The following is a 21082-nucleotide window of genomic DNA, read 5'->3' as shown; positions in this document are numbered from 1 at the left end:
CAACTTATTCATGCTCTCAAAGAGAAGTGAAGGGAAAATCAACTTAGTGTGCTGCACTTCTTATGATCCCTACCCTCACCATTTGCTTCTGAAAATAGAAGTAGGAAGTAGAATGAAGTAAGAAGTGAACACACACTGTTTTGTAGAAGTCTTTCTTAACCATAAGATTTGAATCAGACATGATTCTGAATCTGAATAAGCATTACTCAGCAGTCTACCAGATTTTTAGTAATCTGTGTGATTAATCACAGTTAATCGAGAACTTAACAAGCTGCTGAGAACATTTTTTTTAATTATAACTTTTGAAACTTTTAAATTTCCACTTTATTTAAGCCCCGTAGTTTACAAAATGGTTCATGATGGGTTGTGACAGGCATTCAATCTCCCAACACCAGTCTCACCACCACTGTCACCTCCTTCTTCCCCTCTGTGTTCATTTTCCCAACCATCCCTCAGGCCTGCCCCCGTAGCAGGCCCACAGTAATTTATTTTATATTGCTTGTTATCACTGAATAGTTAATGGAATGATCAAAACATATTTACAGAGAAGAAAATTTGTGAAAATCGGTGTATTTAACCATGGCGATATTAAGTCCTGGTCTGGGTGTTTACTAAGCTGTTGTTGCAAGTAATGATTTTGTTATTCGGGATTGGTTGGCTTCTACATTACATTTCTATCCAATTTGGTGTGCAATTACTGGAATGTCTGTATTGTAGAGTCTGGAGATGTCACTCCAGAAAATCCAGAATATTTTCCTGAGCAGCCCAGCCAGAGGTATGGCGGCAGCTTTGGGGCGTGCCTGTAGCTGAATGGGCTTTGGTACGGTTGGCGCTGGCCCTCTCCATTAAGAACATTTCTGTGGATGTTTTGAGATATGTTTTCAAAGTTTCATTTATAGAATAGCTATATCTGAATCTACAGTGCAATAGCATGGGGAAAAGTAAGTAAATTTTTGGGTCCTCTATCCACAGATCTCAGCTCTCAAAGGTAAAAGGGAAGGGCTGGAGCGATAGTACAGCTGGTAGGGCACTTGCCTTGCATGCAGCAACCTTGGTTCAATCCCCGGCTTTCCATATGGCCCCCTGAGCATACCAGCAGTAATCCATGAGTGCAGAGCCAGAAGTAACTCACTCCTGAGCATCTCTGGATGTGGCTCATCTACCTGCCCCCACTCCTTCCCCCCCCCCCAAAAAAAAGGTGAAAAGAAGCAAGGAATCTGTATTCTACACCACTCCAAGTTTTAACAATGCATTCTAAAATTTGACAACTTACAGTTTTGATGGGCTAGAGCGATAGCACAGCGGTAGGGTGTTCGCTTTTTATACGGCCGACCCATGTTCGATTCCTCTGCCCCTCTCGGAGAGCCTGGCAAGCTACCTGTGATGTGTTGGATATGCCAAACACAGTAACAATAAGTCTCACAATGAGAGATGTTACTGGTGCCTGCTTGAACAAATCGCTAAGCAATGGGACAATTTTGATGTTCATGCTATATCTTATTGTCACAGTGAAGTGATGAGGTTAGTGTCTTTATTTTACTGATGGAGAAGTTGGGAAATAAAGGAGAAACATTTATAAATGGTTCCAAACTGAGATTCCCCTGAGTGCTAGTGATAGTGTATATTGACTTATGCCACTGATCATACTCAACCATAATTTTGAAGAAGAATCAAATTGTCTTCTTTCTGATTGTCAAAGTAATGCATGTTAATTTTAGTAAATTCATGAAAGATAAAAAATGAACTAAAGAGCTAATACCATGATTCATATACATTTATTTCCACACACATACATTTACTTACTTTGCAAAACATGTAATAACTTACTTTTAAAAGTTAATGTATTACAAGTGTATCCATCTATAAACCATCTTCATTACCATTTTCAATGGCAACAGAGTTTTTCAATGTATAGATGTAGAATTCTTTATTTAGCCAGTTCCCAATCATTCAACTTTTCACTTTCTTTATTTTTGTTTTATTTTTTGGGTCACACTCGGAGGTGCACAGGGGTTACTCTGGCTCTGTGCTCAGGAATTACCCATGGTGGTGCTCAGGGGAGACCATATGGGATGATGGGATGCTGGGAATCGAACCCGGACGGGCCGCATGCAAGACAAATGCCCTACCCGTTGTGCTATTGCTCCAGCCCCTCAGCTTTTACTCTTTCAATAAAGTGTATTTATGTTAGATGGCTTAGAAGGGAATTGGAGAAATTTATTAAAGATATCTAGAGAAGTTGAGGCCAATTTCTGGAGGTCATTTATATTGAATGAATTTGGGGTTTGAAACTGTATGAAACATTTCTACAGTCATAAAAAGATTTTTTTAAATAAAGAAAGGAATTTTTTGTCACAACCAGCAGTGCTCAGAGCTTACTCCTGGGTTTCTGCTCATAAATCACTCATGGTGGTGCTCAGGTTACCATAAACAGTAGTGGGGATTGAGTCGAGGTTGGTTGCAGGCAGGGCAAGCATCTTCCCCCTATATTATATCTCTAGCCCACACACAAAAAATAAACCCAATAATTTTACAAAAATGATAGTAACAATTAAAATATCTATGTGTTTTAGTGGCACAATTTCAGACCCCTCCGAAGTATATGTACTTTAGCATACCTACCATTAAAGTAGCAACAACATCTCTCCACAATAATCCATGGGACCACCTTACTTTTTTCTTCTCTCTTCCCTTCCATTCTGGTAGCCTCAGTTCAATGATCAGTCCTAGGGTTTGTTTTTGTTTGACTTTGTTCTCTTCCTTTCCTTCTTTATATACCCTATGAGCAATGTTATCTGCTCTTTGTCTTTCTCTGACTTATTTTACTCAGCATGACTCCCTCTGGTTCCATCCATGTTATTTCAAAGGCAAACTTTTATCTTAAAGATGAGAGTAGTAGGGGCTGGAGCAAAAGCACAGCGGGTAGGGCATCTCCATTCATCCCAGCCCTGAGATTTTCTCAGCCTTACCTTACTTATTTTTCCCAACGATTGGAAGCTCTTTTCAGGGTCAGGGGAATGACACGTGTTATTGTTCCTGTATTTGGCATATCGAATACACCACAAGGAGCTTGCCAGGCTCTTCCCTGTGGGCAGGATACTCTCGAAATACTCTCGGTAGCTTGCCAGCCTCTCTGAGAAGTGACTATATATATGTATGTATATATATATATAGTGACTATATATACATAGTGAACTATATATACATATATATAGTTCACTCATTGTTCACTCATGCATGAAGTTCTGCTGGAGTGTGTGGAAAGCAGCCTGGAGAGTGGCAGAGATGGAGTAGTGGAGGTAGGCTGCCAGGGCTGGGTCCCTTGGGGCAGAAAGGGGTCTTACCCGCCCCCCTCTGGGGCCCCCCTGCTGCAGAGTCCGGTGGCATGGTTATGGGGGCCTCATTCTATGCTCCCTTCCGGGAGAAGCAGTTATGAATTCTAGAGGGTGGCCGATGAGGAGATCATCTGGTGCCAGCAGGAGGTGGCTTATGGGTGTGATCCGTGGGTGACCAAAGATTAAATTTTCTTTATCCACACAACCTTTATTGGGCACTAGGATTCATATCTTGACAGTTATAAATAGTGCTAAAAGAATACAGGTGTACAGATATCTTTTTACATTTGTGTTTTTCAGAAAGATACTTAGGAGTGAAATTGATGGATCATATCATAGATTTCATTGTAATGTGTTTTGGAGATTCCTCCTAAGAAGTGCTCAGGACACTAAAGGTTACTCCTGGTGATACTTGATTGAATAGTTCAATGCTGAGACAGCAAAGCAATGATACTGGGTTCATCAGCATACCTAGTGGTTCCCAGGGGAGTCATGCAGTGCAGGGGATCAAACTTGAGTCCCTGTACAGGCTAAGCTGCACCCCTGATCACTGAAATATCTCTTCATCCCCTGCTTTTAATATTTTGAGAACTCTCCAGAAGATTTCCATACAGGGCATGTCAATTTATGTTTCCACTAGCAGAACATAAGAATTTCTTTATGTCCACACTGCTCCAACACTTGTTGGCACTTGCAATAGTGAATTATTCATAGGGATAAGATGATTGCTCATTGTCATGTTTATTCACCTTTCCTGATAATAAATTATCATGAAGATTTCTTATGTGCTTGTTCACTATTTGTTTGTCTTCTTTGGTGAAGTATCTGTTCAAGTATTCTCCCCAGTTTTTGTTTATTTGGGGGTCAGAGCCATCAGTGTTCAGGGATTACTCTTCCTAGCTCTGCACACGGATTGGAGCAATAGCACAGCAGGTAGGGCGTTTGCCTTGCATGCAGCCGACCTGGGTTCAATTCCTCCATCCTCTCAGAGAGCCCAGCAAGCTACTGAGAGTATCTCGTCTGCACAGCAGAGCCTGAAAAGCTACCCATGGCATATTTAATATGCCCAAAACAGTGACAACAAATCTCACAATGGAGACGTTACTGGTGCCTCCTCTAGCAAATCAATGAGCAATGGGATGACAGTGATACAGTGATACAGCTCTTTACACAGGGAACACTCCTGGCAGGCTAGGGAAATGTGGGGAGCTGGGGATCGAACCCAGGTCTGCCACATACATGGCAAGTGCTTTTCCCATTGTACTATCTCTCAGGCCCTATTCTCCCCAATTTTTAAATTTTTTTTATTATTGTTGAGTTTTGTGAGGTTATATTTTTACATATATGTTAGATATTAGTTAGCCCTTTGTTATATGATGTGTGAATATTTTCTCTCATTTGGTAGAATGCCTTTTTGTCTTAATGATAGTTTTGTTTACTGTGTAGAAGTTTTTGTTTGATTAAATCTGATTCTTTATATTTGCTTTTGTTGCCAGTGGAGTTGAATTTGTAATACATCACTGAAGCCAGTATTGTGTGATATGTTGCCTATGTTTTCTTTATTATTCCAAGTCTAGCACCCAAGTCTTTTATCTATTTTGATTTAACTTTAGTACATGGTTTGAGATAATGATTCAATTTTATGCTTTCACATGTCATTATCCAGATTTCCCAACACTAGTAAAGGTACTTTCTTTTCTTTATTTTATACTCTTGGCCCCTTTATCATAAACCAACTGTGCATATGTCCATATGGATTTAATTCTGGATTCTCACATCTGTTACACTTATCTGTCTATTCTGATTCCAAAAACATGCTGTTGTTATTACCATTGCTTTGTGTAATATATTTTGAAATCACAGAGGCTGATACTTCCATTTATCTCAGGATGACTTTGGCTGACTTTTGTGGTTCCATATGAATTTAGTAATGCTTGTTCTATTACCTTAAAGAATGCCATGGGAATTTCGTTGAAGATTGCAGTTTGTCTATAAAATTCCTGGTGTAAGATGGAAATGTTAATCATGTTAATTGTTCTAATCCATAAACATATCTATCCTCTTATGTCCTCTAGTTCTTTTTTTTAGCAATATAATTGTCCTCCTAGAAGTAAAACCAGGTGAAAATATTCACAATACTAAATTTACAATAGTTCCTGGGTTTGATCCTCAGCACCACGTGGTCCCCTGAGCACCAGTAGGAGAGCAACCACTGAGCAATATGCCAATGGTCACCTCTGAGAACCTCTGTGTGCCCCCTCCGCCCCTGCAAAAGGGGCACAGGTATTTAGTTTTAGTATTCTGGGATATCTTTCAGTAAATTATCCTTATGGGCTCGGAAGTCTTTGATTCTCAGCATGGTTTTAAATAATTTGCCTTCTTTCTCCAGAAGTAGATAAAAATTAATTGTCAGGTTATGGATATAGCTCAGAGGGCTGAAGTGAAGCTTTATGTGCTGTAATCTGAAATCTGATCCTAGCATCTCAACATCCTCCAACGCCACTGGGAGCAAGAGACACCTGAGCACAACACCAGAGAAGCTCCTGAGCACAGCCAGTTGTGCTCTTTCCCTGCCAAATACATTGATGTATAGTAACATTAACATTTTTTTAAATTTTTTATTGAATCACGATGTGAAAAGTTACAATGCTTTCAGGCTTAAGTCTCAGTCATACATTGATCAAACACCCATCCCTTCATCAGTGCACATGTCCCACCACCAAGAACCCCAGTATACCTCCCACACCCCCATCCCCGCCTGCGTGGCTGATGATTTTCACTTTACTTTCTCTTTACTTTGATTACATTCAATATTTCAACAGAAAACACACTATTATTATTTGGAATTTTCCCCCAAAAATCAGACCTGCTGAAAAGGCAACATTTGATAATTTGTTTTCCATTGCTGAGAATGAAGAGCAGATGAGGTCACGTGGCTGCAGGACACGCGGTTTTGGATTTCTGTATTTTAGCAGTTTAGTTACTAATCCAGAGAAATTTCTGCCAGAAATTGCATCAATGCAAGCTTGTACCACTGTTTAGTGGCCTCCGGGATCATGGGTGTTCAGCAATGGAGGGGCTGCACATGTGTGGCCGCTCGGGTCACATCTCATCGGAGAGCGGCGCTGGTAACAACCCCCATCCTGAGAAAGGAAAAGTCAAGAGAGAAAAACTGTTCCCCTCCTGGGATGGCATGGGGACGTAGCTTAGTTCACAGTCTAGAGACATTTCTGCAAGAAGCTGCTGGTGCCAAAAGTAGATAGATGGCCTCCAGGATCATGGGTGTTCAGCAACGGAGGAGCTGCACATGTATAGATAGTAACTTTTAAACATAGTTTTCAAGTAAATAAAAATGATATCTTTTTTTTCTCATCACACCCAGCCATGCACAGGGGCTACTCCTGGCTCTGCACTCAGGAATTACTCCTGGTGGTGCTCAGGGGACTATACGGGATGCTGGGGATTAAAACCGGGTCAGCCACCTGCAAGGCAAATGCCCTACCAGCTGTACTCCAGTCCCCCCACAATGATATCTATTATTACTTGAATAATGCAAAATACAATATGTGTCTATGTAAAGAGTCAATGCAAAAGTTTAAAAAATAGTTTAAAAAATAAGGGGCTGGAGTGATAGCACAGCGGGTAGGGCGTTTGCCTTGCACGAGGCTGACCCAGGTTCAAATCCCAGCATCCCATATGGTCCCCTGAGTGCCGCCAGTAGTAATTCTAAGTGAAGAGCCAGGAGTAACCCCTGTGCATCACCGGGTGTGACCCAAAAAGCAAAAAAAAAAAATAGTATTTAAGTTTTTTTTTTTTAGCTTGTTAATAGCTCCCTGGTTAAGCTATTTCTTGGGTACTTAATTTTTCCTGCTGCAATCATATATAGCATTATTTGGAATTTTTTTCTCCACTAGTGTGTTGTTGCATACAGAAATACAGTGGATTTTTGTCTCTTGATATTGTATCCTGCCACTTTGTATGCTGTTCTATCTTCTCTGTTTTAGCATAATCTTTCGAAGAATTTTCTATATATAATATCACATAGTCTGGAAGTAGTGATAGTCGTCTTTAAAAGATTATTATATGTTGTTTGCTTTCTTAACAGGAACAAGTCTATTTTGTTTTACTTTAACCTCTTCAGCTGTACCCATCCCGCTGTGCTGATAAACCTGCGGTGCCCTACCACACAGGTAAGCACAAGAAGCCGTGAAGATGGTGCTAGTAATTTTGGGTGAAAGACTTTAGAAATTCCATTTGGATTTTCTCTCTCTCTAATGATTGATTTATAAAGGATGAGAAAATGTAAATATTAGCTCATTTTTTATACGCAGTCAAAAGTAGGCTAGGCTACTAGAGTTAATCATTTTAGAATCACTAAGCACCGTTGATGATTATCTTATACAACCACTCATTTTTACTGATTGTTATTATTAAGTATATATTATTATATAGTTTAGATTTCCCAAGAAGTGCTCAGGAGGCCTGGAGGACTTTCCTGGCAATTTCTGAGCAACTGTGCCAGAGTTTCTATGCAAAGATATGAGGAAGTGCTGTCACTTGTGTCCCATACTGTTGGGGACCACTCAGGTTACACAGAGGTACTCTGGGACCTCCAGAGATCTGACCTAGCAATGCTTTGAGGAACCTTGTGGTGCCAAGGATCAGCCACATGCAAATCATATGAATTAATGACTAACAGCTCACCAGCCCTAAACTGTTTATTTTATAGAAATGAATAAATTACATTCCAAGAGAATCAGCGATAACTTTCTCATGGTCAATATTGGAAAGAATAAAGCTAACCACTGTAATCAATAAACCCCAGTTACTTGGCAACTATACAATGAAACTTGTTAGGGGGACATATCACAGTGTAAGGTGGCACTTGTGGTCAGTGAGTGACTGTCTTCCAGGCTTATTTTGTAAGGAAGTTCCACTCTTCTTAAATCCTCCTCATGTACATCCAATAGCCAGAAGAAAACAGGCTGCATAAGTGAAACACTTCTGCCCTTTAAAGCTTTATATAAACACATTGCATTTTTATTCATAGCCAAGATATATTTCTTTAAACATGTTCACACCTAGAAGCAGAAGGAAGGACTCAAACACTTCAGTGAACTCTGTTGTCCTCTGGTGCCTGGGCCACCCATTCTCTGGTGAGAAATCTCAGAGTGCTATAGAGTACTCTCATTAATCCAGCATCCAGGGGCTATGAGTGCTGCATAGCCTTTCCATCAGTTTTTGCCATTGAATATGCAATAGGGAATGAGGCTAGGTAAATTAAAATGCAATCTTCCATTGGAGGAGTTGTTTTTGGAATTGAGCACTGAGGTCATTTTTTTGTCCTTGACAATGTTCTCTGTAAGGAACTCCCTCACCCATCACATTCTGTTGTCCTTTGCTCAGCCACCTTGTAGATTGTCTTCTCTTTGATACATCTACACAATGGAATACTATGCAGCTCTTAGAAAAGATGCAATCATGAAATTTGCATATAAGTGATGGACATGGAGAGTATTATGCTAAGTGAAATGAGTCAGAAAAGAGGGAGAGACATAGAATGACTGCATTCTTTCTTATATTTTTTTTTTCTTTATAAGTAGGTCCTTGCTACTCCCTATTGGACTGTTTTGCTAGTTTACTTCATATTTCCAGCACCATCTGAACTACTGTGTTTCCTCTGACACCAAGTTTAGACCACTGAAATTGCATTTACTCCTTTAGTGATCTTGCCTAGTCCTTTGTAGTTAACACTATTTATATGTTACCCTTCTTGATTTACATCCATAAATAAGTGTGTTCCTTAAACAGTAGATCTTTGAATCAAACCCCCTGTGCAATTTCTCTGCGTGGGTAGTTGGTTGGCATCTCAAATTTAGTATCTCCAGAACTCAATTTCTAATCTTAAACTTCATTCCTAAAGGTATTCCCCACCCCAACATTCTTTCTAATTTTAATTAATACCAGCTACAGGTGCCAATGAATCACTTTGTTATTCCCATCTCTCAAATTTGTGTCAACTGTCACAACTGCCAACTGTCACTAATTCCTCTGATCTTCATTCATAATATATTTTAGATCAAACGAATGGTCATCATTTCTTTTTATTTTTTCAAAGAACTGTTATCTGATTTTCTCTCAAGGCTCAATTATCTTTCTGCCTTTATCCTGTCCTCCCACCTAACTCTGACTCTTAGTATTTTTCCTATCTAGCAACACATCTGATCTGTGAAATATGTCATATTTTGACTATTATGTCTCTCCTTTGCTTAGTCACCACCTAGATCCCGATGGCCCCCTCGCCAGCTCCCCTAGCTGCTCAGATTAAAGCCAAAGTACTAACAGTGACATATAAGATTCTTCACTGTTTGCCCAATTCTTGGGCCACATATCTGTCAACTTGGGTCATATTTCCCATTGAAAAGATCCAGTGGGGCTGGAGCAATAGCGCAGTGGGTAGGGTGCCTTGCACGCAGACCCAGGTTTGATTCCCAGAATCCCATATGGTCCCCTGAGTGCAGAGCCAGGAGTAACCCCTGTGTATCGCTGGGTGTGACCCAAAAAACAAATTAAAAAAAAAAGCAAAGATAAAAAAAAAAAAACTCTAGGACTCAGGAGATAGCACAGCAGTTAAAACATTAGCCTTCCATGTGCCTTACCCTGATTCCATCCCCAGCACCACAGAAGGTCCCCCGAGCACCACCAGGAATGATCACTAAGCACAGAGCCAGGAGTGAACTCTGAATAGTGCTGGGTATGGCACCCCAAAAACAAAGAAACAAAAACAGAAAAGCTGCTGCTTCAGGGTCTTATTCTTCAAACATCCTTGGCCTGACTGCTTGTCTTCTTTAAGTCTTTTTTTCAATAGTTACTTCTTCAGAAAGCCTTTTTCTAATTACCTGTTTAAAATTAGAATTCATTCATCCACTTTTCATCCTATATCCCCCTTTCTAGCCTTGTTTTACCCCACTGTATTTATTACTAGTATATAACAAGCAACTTATTACCTGTTATCATCCATTTCTTTCTGCTAGAAGATAAACTGCTTGAAGGCAAGGATTTTAATTTGTTGTTCAACATAGTGTTACCAGTATTTAGGACTAACTCCAAAAGGTAAATATTTGTGGAACAACAAGTGAATGAATTATATTCCTACTCCTTAGTCTAAAACATTTTTCATTATCCTATATAAACTAATTATTCCATGATGTAACAGTTATCATGCTATTTCTTATATTTTGCAAAACCTTTGTTAGGATCATTTTTTATTCATAGCCAATGTATTTTTTGTTTTAGTTGGGGGGGATTCTCAAGGGGAGCCCAGAGACTCCAATTGTCAGCCCCTGGGCCTGCAAGTTAAATGAGACAGAACACCAGACCACCTTGAGGGTGACAAGAAGTCACCAGATCACATCCAGTGATGACTGGAGCTTCCTGGGCTCCACCCAGCAATGCTCACGGAAACTTGTCGTGTCAGAAATAGAACTCTTGTACTATTTCCCCAGCCCAGTTAATTTAGTGTTTTTGATCTTCAGTGCACCTCTCTTTTCTATTCACCAAACCCTAATTAGTACTATAGAGCTAAGTCTATATAAATGGAAAATGTCAAAACAATGGTGAACTACATTCAAAGTACCCCTTTAGCTAACTCTGAGTTTATTTTAGCGGTCAATAAGACAGAGTTGCTTTGAGTCTGCCAGGCTAAAGAGTGCACCTGCTGATATAGAACTGTGCTTTCACACATTATGTTTTTGTTAACTGTCTGCACGAGCCACACTTGCATAATAAGCACTTAAAGGACAGATTGTGATCAGTTAGGATATCCAACCTCAATGTGACCTTTATTTCTGGATAATTATATGTTGATTGCTACTAATCAGCACCCTATTTTCGGCGAATAAATTGGTCTAATAGAGAGAGAGAATAGTACAGTTGCTATATTGTTTTTTAATGACTCATTTGTGTAGAATAAAATTTGATGCGATTCTTTTCGACAAATAATTTTTTACTATTTTAATTACTTTCCTACATAGGTTGTATATACACACTTATATGTGTGATGGACATAGTGTATGTTTATATTTATAAATACAGAAATTATCATAGTTCTCAGTCCGTAGTTTATGTCGTTATTTAGGGCATTTGTAGTTACTTTCATAATCCACATGTATAAGTTTATTTAAATGTAGTCAATGAAGGGATTCAGTTATTTTTTTAAATCATGTAAATAAATTATCAGTCTAAATAACTATTATCCCAGCATGTGAGGCCAGTTTCCAAGCTGTGGGACAGACCTCCTGGTCCTTATCTCTATTATTCTTAGGTGTTAGTCTCCCACACTGTTACTTTATATTCCACAGATGAGTGCGATCCTTCTATGTCTGTCTCTCTCTTTCTGACTCATTTCACTTAACATGATAGTTTCCATCTTGATCCACTTGATCCACATGCAAATTTCATGACTTCATCATTTCTAATAGCTGCATAGTATTCCATTGTGTAGATGTACCAAAGTTTCTTTAATCAGTCATCCGTTTTGGGGCACTCTGTTTTTTTTCCAGATTTTGCTATTGTAAACAGTGCTGCAATGAACATACAAATGCAGGTCTCATTTCTACTATACCTTTTTGCCTCTCTGGAATATATTCCCAGGAGTGGTATTGCTGAGTCAAGTGGAAGCTCAATTTCTAATTTTTTAAGAATAGTCCATATTGTTTTCCAAAAGGGCTGAACCATTCAGCATTCCCACCAGCAGTGAAAGAGAGTCCCTTTCTCTCCACATCCATGCCAACACCAGTTGTTTTTGTTCTTCTGAATGTGGGCCAGTCTCTGTGGTGTGAAATGATACCTCATTGTTGTTTTAATCTGCATCTCCCTGATGATTAGTGATGTAGAGCATTTTCTCATCTGTCTTTTAGCCATTCAGATTTCTTCTTTGAGAAAATTTCTGTTCATTTCCACCCCTCATTTTCTGTTGGGGTTGGATGTTTTCTTCTTGTAGAGTTCAACCAGTGCCTGTATATCCTTGATATCAACCCCTTATCAAGTGGGTATTGGGTGAATATCCTTTCCAATTCTGTAGACTGTCTTTGTATTTTGGTCACTGTTTCTTGAGATAGAAAAGGGAACACCAAGTAGAGGATGTTGGGAGGACCTATTGGGGTTGAAAGATACATGCTAAAAGTAGAGCATAGACTGAACATGAAGACCACTCAATACTTCTATTGCAAACCACAACACCTAAAAGGAGAGAGAACAAAAAGGAATGCCCTGCCACAGAGGCAAGGTGGGGTAGGGGGGATGTGGTGGGGGTGGTGGGAGGGATACCGGGATCATTGGTGGTGGAGAATGGGCACTGGTGAAGGGATGGGTACTCGATCATGGTATGACTGAAATATAAGCACTAAAGTTTGTAAGTCTGTAACTGTACCGCACGGTAATTCATTAAAAAATAAATTAATTTAAAAAGTATAAATAAATAAATGTTATCTCTCAGAATTTTCCCCAAGTAGTCTCACAGCTTTTTAGAAAGCCTGTGAAATATATCCTGTAAAGGAATATAAAAGAAGTATACGATGGGGAGGAGGGCAGGCAGGGACTAGTGACAGGAGGTGCAGAGTGATTGTACAGTGGCTAGGGCCCTTACCTTCTGTGCCACCAACTCAGGTTGGATCCCTAACAACCCATATGACTCCCCCCACACCTGCCAGTAAGTGATACCTGAACACAAAACCAGGAATAAGCCCTGAGCACAGCTGGATGTGGCTGGAAAGCAAAACAAAACAAACGAATACATGTGATTATGTGGATGTGTTTATATACATGTGCACATGTGTGTATCAGAGACAGTGAAAGAGGAAATTCAGAGGTCCATATGGAAATGGGCTGCTTACCTTGTCAAAATTTCTGGAAGTTCGACCATTGTCACTACAAGGAGATCTATCTAAACTGTGAGATATGAGATGCCCTTTTAGTTATCCAGCTACTTTGCTGTGACTAGCAGCAAATGTCCTCATGTAACAGAAACATGATCCAGAGGATAGGAAAGCGACATAATCTAAGCAGCAGTTTTTGCTAAACAGCCAGTGGGGTTGAGCTTGTCAGTGTTTTCTTGTCAGTGAAAACATTTACCAATCTACAGTAAAGAAATGAAGTCAATCTGAACTGAGAATATTTTCACGAAGTAAAACTGAAAGGGTATGGCAGGGATGAGGTTGGGGTAGTATGGGATGGATTCAACTATATTGGCTAGATATCATATTCATCTTTCATTATAAATAAAAGTGAAACCCCTTGAGTTCTTTTTCCCTGATTTTGATTTCTCTCTGTAGATTCAAAGCTAGGTTCATCTTACTGGATTTCTGTCATTTCTTGATAACTCTGTTTGCTCACAAAGTTTTTTAAAAACCAGACCACTCAGGGCTCTGGTTTAGCACTGAGAGACTCCCAAGGTCACTCAATGTCAAATAATTGCATCGGTAATCTTTCTGCCAACAATTTATTAGTGTTAGTGAAATACTTCAATAATACTTGGGTTTTTCTTTTCAGTAACCCTAATTTTATTTCTAATGATAATAAAAACCCAATTATGTAGTGAGAACTGTTGAAAATTCACTGATACTGGTAGTTATTGTAGGCAAAAGTCGATGTCTGAAGTAATTTCATCTTCATTTTACTCGTATATAGTGAAGGAAGCAATATTAACTCTGTAAATGTATAAAATGCATAGAAAAAAACTAATTATACTCTTATCTGCCAACTCAGAAAGTTATAAGAAATTGTTTTATTAGGTCCTGAGAGATAATACAACAGTTAAGCTACTTGCCTTGCATGCAAATGACCGCAGGTTCAAGTCCCAGAACCCCATGTCTGGAGGGAGAGTTAGGAGTAACCCCTGGACACTACTGGGTGTGGCCCCAAACAAAACAAAAACCAAGGCATTATTTTATTTAAAGTCTACCATTACTCCTGGTAATAGCACATAAATTCATATATGTGACAAATTTCATAGAACTGTATGTGCATTTCACATGAGTACATATACAATTGGAAACATGATAAAACAGTAGGTTATAACAACATCAGCATCATAGTTGAAATATTATACTATACTTATTATCATTGGGCAAAACTGTTGCAGTACATTTGGGATATTTTATTTCTCCCAGCTACAGGTAAATTTACTGTTATCTCAAAATCAGAAGTGAAAAATTAACTGTCATTGTCATTGTGCAGTATCTTCTGGTTTAGCAGAGCTAAATCATCAACTAAGCATAAAGCTTTGTTTCTACACTAAGATCAGAACATTCATTCAGTTTTTCTTAGATAAAAATAGTGCTTTATGGGCTGGAACATGGTCCACAGGTAAGGTGCTTACCTTGTACATATCCAACCAAGGTTTGATCTCTGGAATCTCATATGCTCCCCTCAGCACCACCAGGAATAATTTCTGAGTGCAGAGCAATGCATAACCCTGAGCATATCCAGGTGTGGCCCACAAACAAACAAACAAACAAATGGTGCTTGTGAAGCTGAAGTGATAGCACAGCAAGTGGGACACTTACCTTGTACACAGCCAACCGGTGTTCAATACCTGGCATCAGTATGATCCCTGAGCCTGCCAGAAGTGATTCCTGACTATAGAGCCAGGAATACTCCCTGAACATCATTGGGTGTGGCCCCAAAACAAAACAAAATGGTACTTGCTCTTTATTGTGATGAATAATTTAGAAATCTAACGTTATAGTTGTTTCCTTTGTTTGTATCAGTTCCTACCATTGTTTTTCCTTGTCTTTAAAGATCTGTGTCTCCAAATGCCCCAATAAGTTTTTTACATACACAGAAATACAATATAAATATCCGAAAGACAAAGAATATTGGACATATTACAAACAGTTCTGCAAGTCTAATATATCTGAGCCTTCAAAGGTAGGAGTGTTTTGTTTGGATATTTTTGTCTGTTTCTTTTGTCTAGAGGTGGGAGCTAATTTGCATTTACCATTCCATTAATGTGTCAAGGAAGTACAACACTATTTAGTAATGAGCAGAATTTTACCTCTGGAACCAGTTTGATAATTACTCATAAATTTGGCTTAAAATTTATAAGAAAATTCTTAAACATTATGTTAAATTGTTATAAACTTCAAAATCAGAGAAGAGGATGGCTTGTTAAGGGGGAAAAAATCAAGGGTCATACATAAAATGTGACTTAGATAAAGATTCGTCATTTCAAAGGTTATTAGCTTCAACAAGTCTCACTAATTGTTGATGGAACTGACTTTATATTTGAAACATTTAATGGCATTTCTAAAACAAATAGGTATTTATGATTATTTTATAATTATATTATTATTATTATTATTATGGGACTAATTTTAGATAAATAGATTACTGTGAATTTAAAGTTTTGAAAAATAAAAAGTTTATGCTGACAGTGAGCAACTTGTTATCACTTAACCTTTGATGCATAACTAACATATTCTTCCCTTTTTAGACCCTCTCACAAATATTAGTGGATGATGATTGCCCAACAGCAATTTTTCCAAGTAAACCTTGTAAGTATTTATTATTTTGGCTTTAGAACTCAGAATCTATCAAGTTGGTTACTTTAGTTGCTCTATTTTGTAGTTGATGAAACCGAGGTTGACAAAGTTTCTGAACCGGTCCAAAGCCCCAGTATCAATTAGGAGGAAAGCTAAAGCCCATTCTCCTGACTCCTTTTCATGAGATCTCTCTGAATTTTTGGCTTTTGTATCATAAAAATGCACACAAATACCAAAAGTAAATTATCAGAATTTACCTAGAAAAGGAATGGAGCGATAGCACAGCAGGTAAGGCATTTGCCTTGCACGTGGCCAACCTGGGTTCAATTCCTCCATCCCTCTAGGAGAGCCCAGCAAGCTACCGAGAGTATCCCGCCCACACAGCAGAGCCTGACAAGCTACCCATGGTGTATTCAATATGCCAAAAACAGTAACAATTCTTACAATGGAGACGTTACTGGTGCCGGCTCAAGTAAATTGATGAACATCGTTGATGACAGGGCTACAGTGCAGTGCTACTTAGAAAACCCATACAATCCATTTAGATGGATTATTTGGGGGATTGATGGGTATATAAGCATAAACACAACACATGTTTAGACACTCAACCTTGAATTTAGCCAAAAAAATGTTTAAAAATAGCTTGTTGGGCAATGAAGTGGGGTTACATTTCATTATAAGTTGAAATTTGTAGTATTTATATGCCTCCTAATGAAGCAATATATTATTTCTTTATAGCATACTTGTTGTTCAAGTGAATTACATAAAGAATCATAAAGAATCCATCGTACTGTTATTCAAAAAGAACCAAAAATAGAGAAAACACTGTTCAAAAGCAAGCAAATACTAAAATAAATTTTGATGTGTTTATTAAATATATTATTTTATGATATAGAATATGTCACTGTCACTGTAATCCCATTGCTCATCGATTTGCTCGAGCAGGCACCAGTAACGACTCTGTTGTGAGACTTGTTGTTACTGTTTTTGGCATATCGAATATGCCAGACTCTGCCATGCAGGCGAGATACTCTCGGTAGCTTGCTATGCTCTCCAAGAGGGGGGTGGAGGAATTGAACCCAGGTCAGCCAGCATGCAACAGAACAGTTAGAAATTTTTTAACAAAATGCTTTTAAATGAGTCATTTATAGTCACTGAAGATGAAATAGGCATAAAAGTACAAAAAATAGTTCCTGTTCCTTCAAGTACAGTTAGTTAAGTTGCACAGTATACAGTGTGAACTTAGAAAATAAAACAAAGCAACAGAAAGAAAACTAAGTCACTACTAAAAGTAATAGAGAAGACACAATGAGGAAACCGGAGAGATAGTACAGTACCTAAAACACTAGCCTCACCTGTGACTGACCTGGGTTCAATCCCTGGCACCTAGTATGGTCCACTAATGGATCACTCAAGTTCACCAGGAGTCATGCTTTAGTGAAGATCCAGGAGTAAACCTGGAACACTGCTGGTTGTGCCCCCCCAAAAAAAAACAAAACAAGAATACATAAGAAAATAGAATCACACCCCCAGTTCATGTACTAGAAGATTTAATATTATCAAAATGACCATCCTGCCCAAAGCACTATACGAATTCAATACAGCACTTATAATAATATCAATGACATTTAACAACCAAATATTGTTAAATTTTATGTAGAGTGGTAAATGCCCTGAGTAACTAAAACAAACCTAGACTAAAAGAAGATAGAAGCTTTTCTTTCGCAACTTTAAATTATACTATGATGTTATAATACTCAAAACAGTGGGGCACTGGAATCAAGACAAACTCTTGGACCAATATAATGAAATTCAAAGCCCAAAGACATATGCTTAGAAAAATGATTTTAGACAAAAGAGTTAGGAATTTGAAGTCTCTTCAACAAATGGTACTAGAAAAACTGGTCAGGCACATGTGAAAAAATGAATTCAGATATTTCATCATACCATATACACAAAACTCATTTCAAACTAGATTCTAGACCCTTAGATCAGACCTCAAACTCTAAGTTATGTTGAGGAAAATTATAGGCACAACACATTGAATATAGATGTGTCTAATGATTCAATGTTATTAGCCAAGCAAAAAAGAAGCAAAAATTAAAAAAAGTATGACTGCATGAAATTAAGAGGGTTCTGTACCACAAAAGATATAGAATAGGAATGAAAAGACACCCACAAACTTGGAGAAAATATTTACCAAGACTGAGAGGGGTCCTTTGGACATCTGGTAGTGGGTGTAGTATTGGAACAATGAAACTATACTTAATTGTATTGAAGTAATAATACCTCAATATAGCCAGATAAATAAAAATAAATGAGCAATATATATATATATATACACACACACACATATATATAGCTCTTTACAGTCTAGAGAGGGAAACATTATGTGAAACAGTAAGCTTTGTGGAGCTGGAGCTGTAGCACAGCAGGTAGGGCATTTGCCTTGCACGTGGCCAACCCGAGTTCGATTCCCAGCATCTCATATGGTCCCCTGAGTACTGCCAGCAGTAATTCCTGAGTGCAGAGCCAGGAGTAACCCCTGTACATTGCCAGGTGTAACCCAAAAAGCAAAAAAAAAGAAAACAGTAAACTTTGTAATCCCTCTGATAGGGGATCAAGTATAGATCTTCATCTAATAATGAAGAACTAATAAACATTATTCATTTAAAATTGAATAAGGTAAATAATACTAAAAGCAACAAACACTGCCTATATTGTATGGTTATGAATTTGATTTAGATGGTTAGATATTCTTTTAAAAAATTTTATAGTTTTATTAAATCATCAATTTAGTTATAGATATTCAATGTTTCAACACCAATCTCACTACTATTGCACCTTCCCAACACCATTATTTCCAATTTTCCCAACCACCACCCAAGCTTGTCTGAATAGCAGCCCCTAAATAATTTATTTTTATATTTCTTGTTATGAATAATTCACTAGATTATCAGAAAAGATTTCCTCAGAAGAAAGTGTCTGAAGATTGATGTATCTCATCCTGGAGCCATTAAGCCCTTGTAGAAGAGATTACTAACATGTTGTTACAGGTTATGCCCTGTGTGTTAATATTTTCCTAATCGATATTGGTTGCATTTTACTTTATATCCCATCCAATGTGGTGTGCTATTCCTGGTATATCAGAGGGTAATTTGAGACATTGCTTCAGGAATTCTCAAGTTTTAGATGGGGTGATACAGCTGGAGTTAAATTTTTAACTGGATGGTGACTTTAAGGTCTGGGAGCATCTCTGCAGCTTGTTCATTTCTTTCTGAGATTTATTTAGAGTCTCTGGATCCCAGCTGGTTAATGAGCTTATATGACACCAGCAGCAGTTCGTGGCTGTGACTGCTAGGCACCCAAAAGAACAGGGAAATGGTGGGGGGTGGTGGGGAAGTAGTCCATCTTTGACTCTGTGAGAGCCTGGAGACTTTCATCACAAAACCTGCATACCTGAATTTTTCAATAGATTCATTCCTTTTTTTTTTTTTTACTTTTTGGGTCACACCCGACAATGCACAGGGGACAGGGGTTACTTCCTGGCTCATGCACTCAGGAATTATTCCTGGCAGTGCTCAGGGGACCATATGGGATGCTGGGAATTGAACCCGGGTCGGCCATGTGCAAGGCAAATGCCCTACCCGCTGTGCTATTGCTCCAGCCCCAATTCCTGGGTGAGGCTCATCCCAAACCTGTGGAATCTGACCATGAGCATGGTGGTGATTGGAGTGTGGAGGTTTTCAGCTGCTGGGGCCCTGTTTGGGCAAGTGGTAGGCTCACCTGCTCCCCTCTGTGGTGCCCTGGATATGAAATTCACCCTGACATGGGGTTTAGAGTTATCTCTACAGCTTGTTGATCTCTTTCAACATTTATTTATGAATCTCTGGATCATGTCAGTTAATGAGCTCATGTGGTGCCAGAGGCAGTTCTTAGATGGTCATATTTTCTAACAGCATTTTATTCACATATTCATTTACTCATTCTAAAAAGTTATAGCCTTAAAAATTTTCTTTAGAATATTGGAAAGAAATACACCAAACTGTATTTTAATGGGTTGAATGGCTATGTCTAGTTTTATATCTTCATATTTTTCATAACTTTCCAACTATATAATGATAAATAGTGTATTTGGTAACTAAAACTAACATTGTAATACCCAGAAGTAATATGTAGACTAAAGTTGGAGACTCCAGGGGTGGGAACAGTGATATCTAGGATGGAAAGGTAAAGAATATACAGAAATGCAGAAGGGAGTAGAAGAAAGAACTGATATGTAAATTAAGGGAGAAATATTTCAAAAGGTAGAGTTTGCCTAACTTGGCAAAGGCTCAGAAAAGTTTACTTAATCAGCTGAAGTTATCAATTGTTTCCATTATTTACCAAGCACTGTACTAGGAAATAGGTACTCCTCAATGGATGAAAACTAAAAATTATTTGAAAATTTTTGTAATTCAAAAGTCATTGGGATCACTGGAAGATAAGTTCCCTCAAGTAATCACATAACGAAATAAAAGCAACTGGTACAGACTACTGTGTATTAGAGGCAAGATCAGAAAGAAAATAGGAAAGGAATTAGCCATAGTCTCAGTACTACAGAAGATGAAGGTAGGTAGACGAGACATCATTTCAGATAGAAAGATCAGGAAAAAATATTTATAGACATTTTTTCCCTACACAACTGCTTTATGTTTTGTTTTGTTTTGTTTTGTTTGCGTTTTTTTGTGTCATACCCGGCAATGCTCAGGGGTTACTCCTGGCTCATGCACTCAGGAATTACCCCTGGCAGTGCTCAGGGGACCATATAGGATGCTGGGAATCGAACATGGGTCCGCCGCGTGCAAGGCAAGTGCCCTACCCGCTGTGCTATTACTCCAGCCCCTACACAACTGCTTTAATATTTTCAGGTTTTAGGTCCATTTGAGTCCATGAAAATTTTGTAATGCTTCTTGTAAAAGATATTAATAATTAAATTCTAGTTTTACTTTCCATTTCATTTTAAATTGGGATTTAGAATATCTCTGGTGATATAGATTAATAAAGTGGCAAGAATTTTATTTAGAAGCAGACTAGAAAGTGAAACAACTTTAGAAACTATGTCAACATAGTCTAGACTATTTTTTTCTCTTTAAATTTTTTTACTTATTTATTTTTTATTGAATCACCATGAGAAAAGTTACAAAACTTTCAGGTTTAAGTCTC

The 21082-nt window shown here is 38.3% G+C and overlaps 1 protein-coding gene across 2 annotated transcripts in view; it reads left to right on the top strand.

Moving 5' to 3' along the window:
• SLC44A5 (solute carrier family 44 member 5) overlaps positions 1-21082 on the top strand; it is a 386145-nt gene that overhangs the window by 304579 nt on the left and 60484 nt on the right. For both annotated transcript variants that reach the window (XM_055140401.1, XM_055140402.1), the window contains exons 5-7: positions 7441-7525; positions 15135-15263; positions 15829-15889. In XM_055140401.1, coding sequence (XP_054996376.1) covers positions 7441-7525; positions 15135-15263; positions 15829-15889 — 275 coding nt within the window. The remainder of the gene's footprint in view (positions 1-7440; positions 7526-15134; positions 15264-15828; positions 15890-21082) is intronic.

Source organism: Sorex araneus, chromosome 5 (genome assembly GCF_027595985.1).
Source record: "Sorex araneus isolate mSorAra2 chromosome 5, mSorAra2.pri, whole genome shotgun sequence".
Classification (NCBI taxonomy): domain Eukaryota; kingdom Metazoa; phylum Chordata; class Mammalia; order Eulipotyphla; family Soricidae; genus Sorex; species Sorex araneus.
Note: the sequence above shows the minus strand (reverse complement) of the source record. Positions and strands in the feature narration are given on the sequence as shown.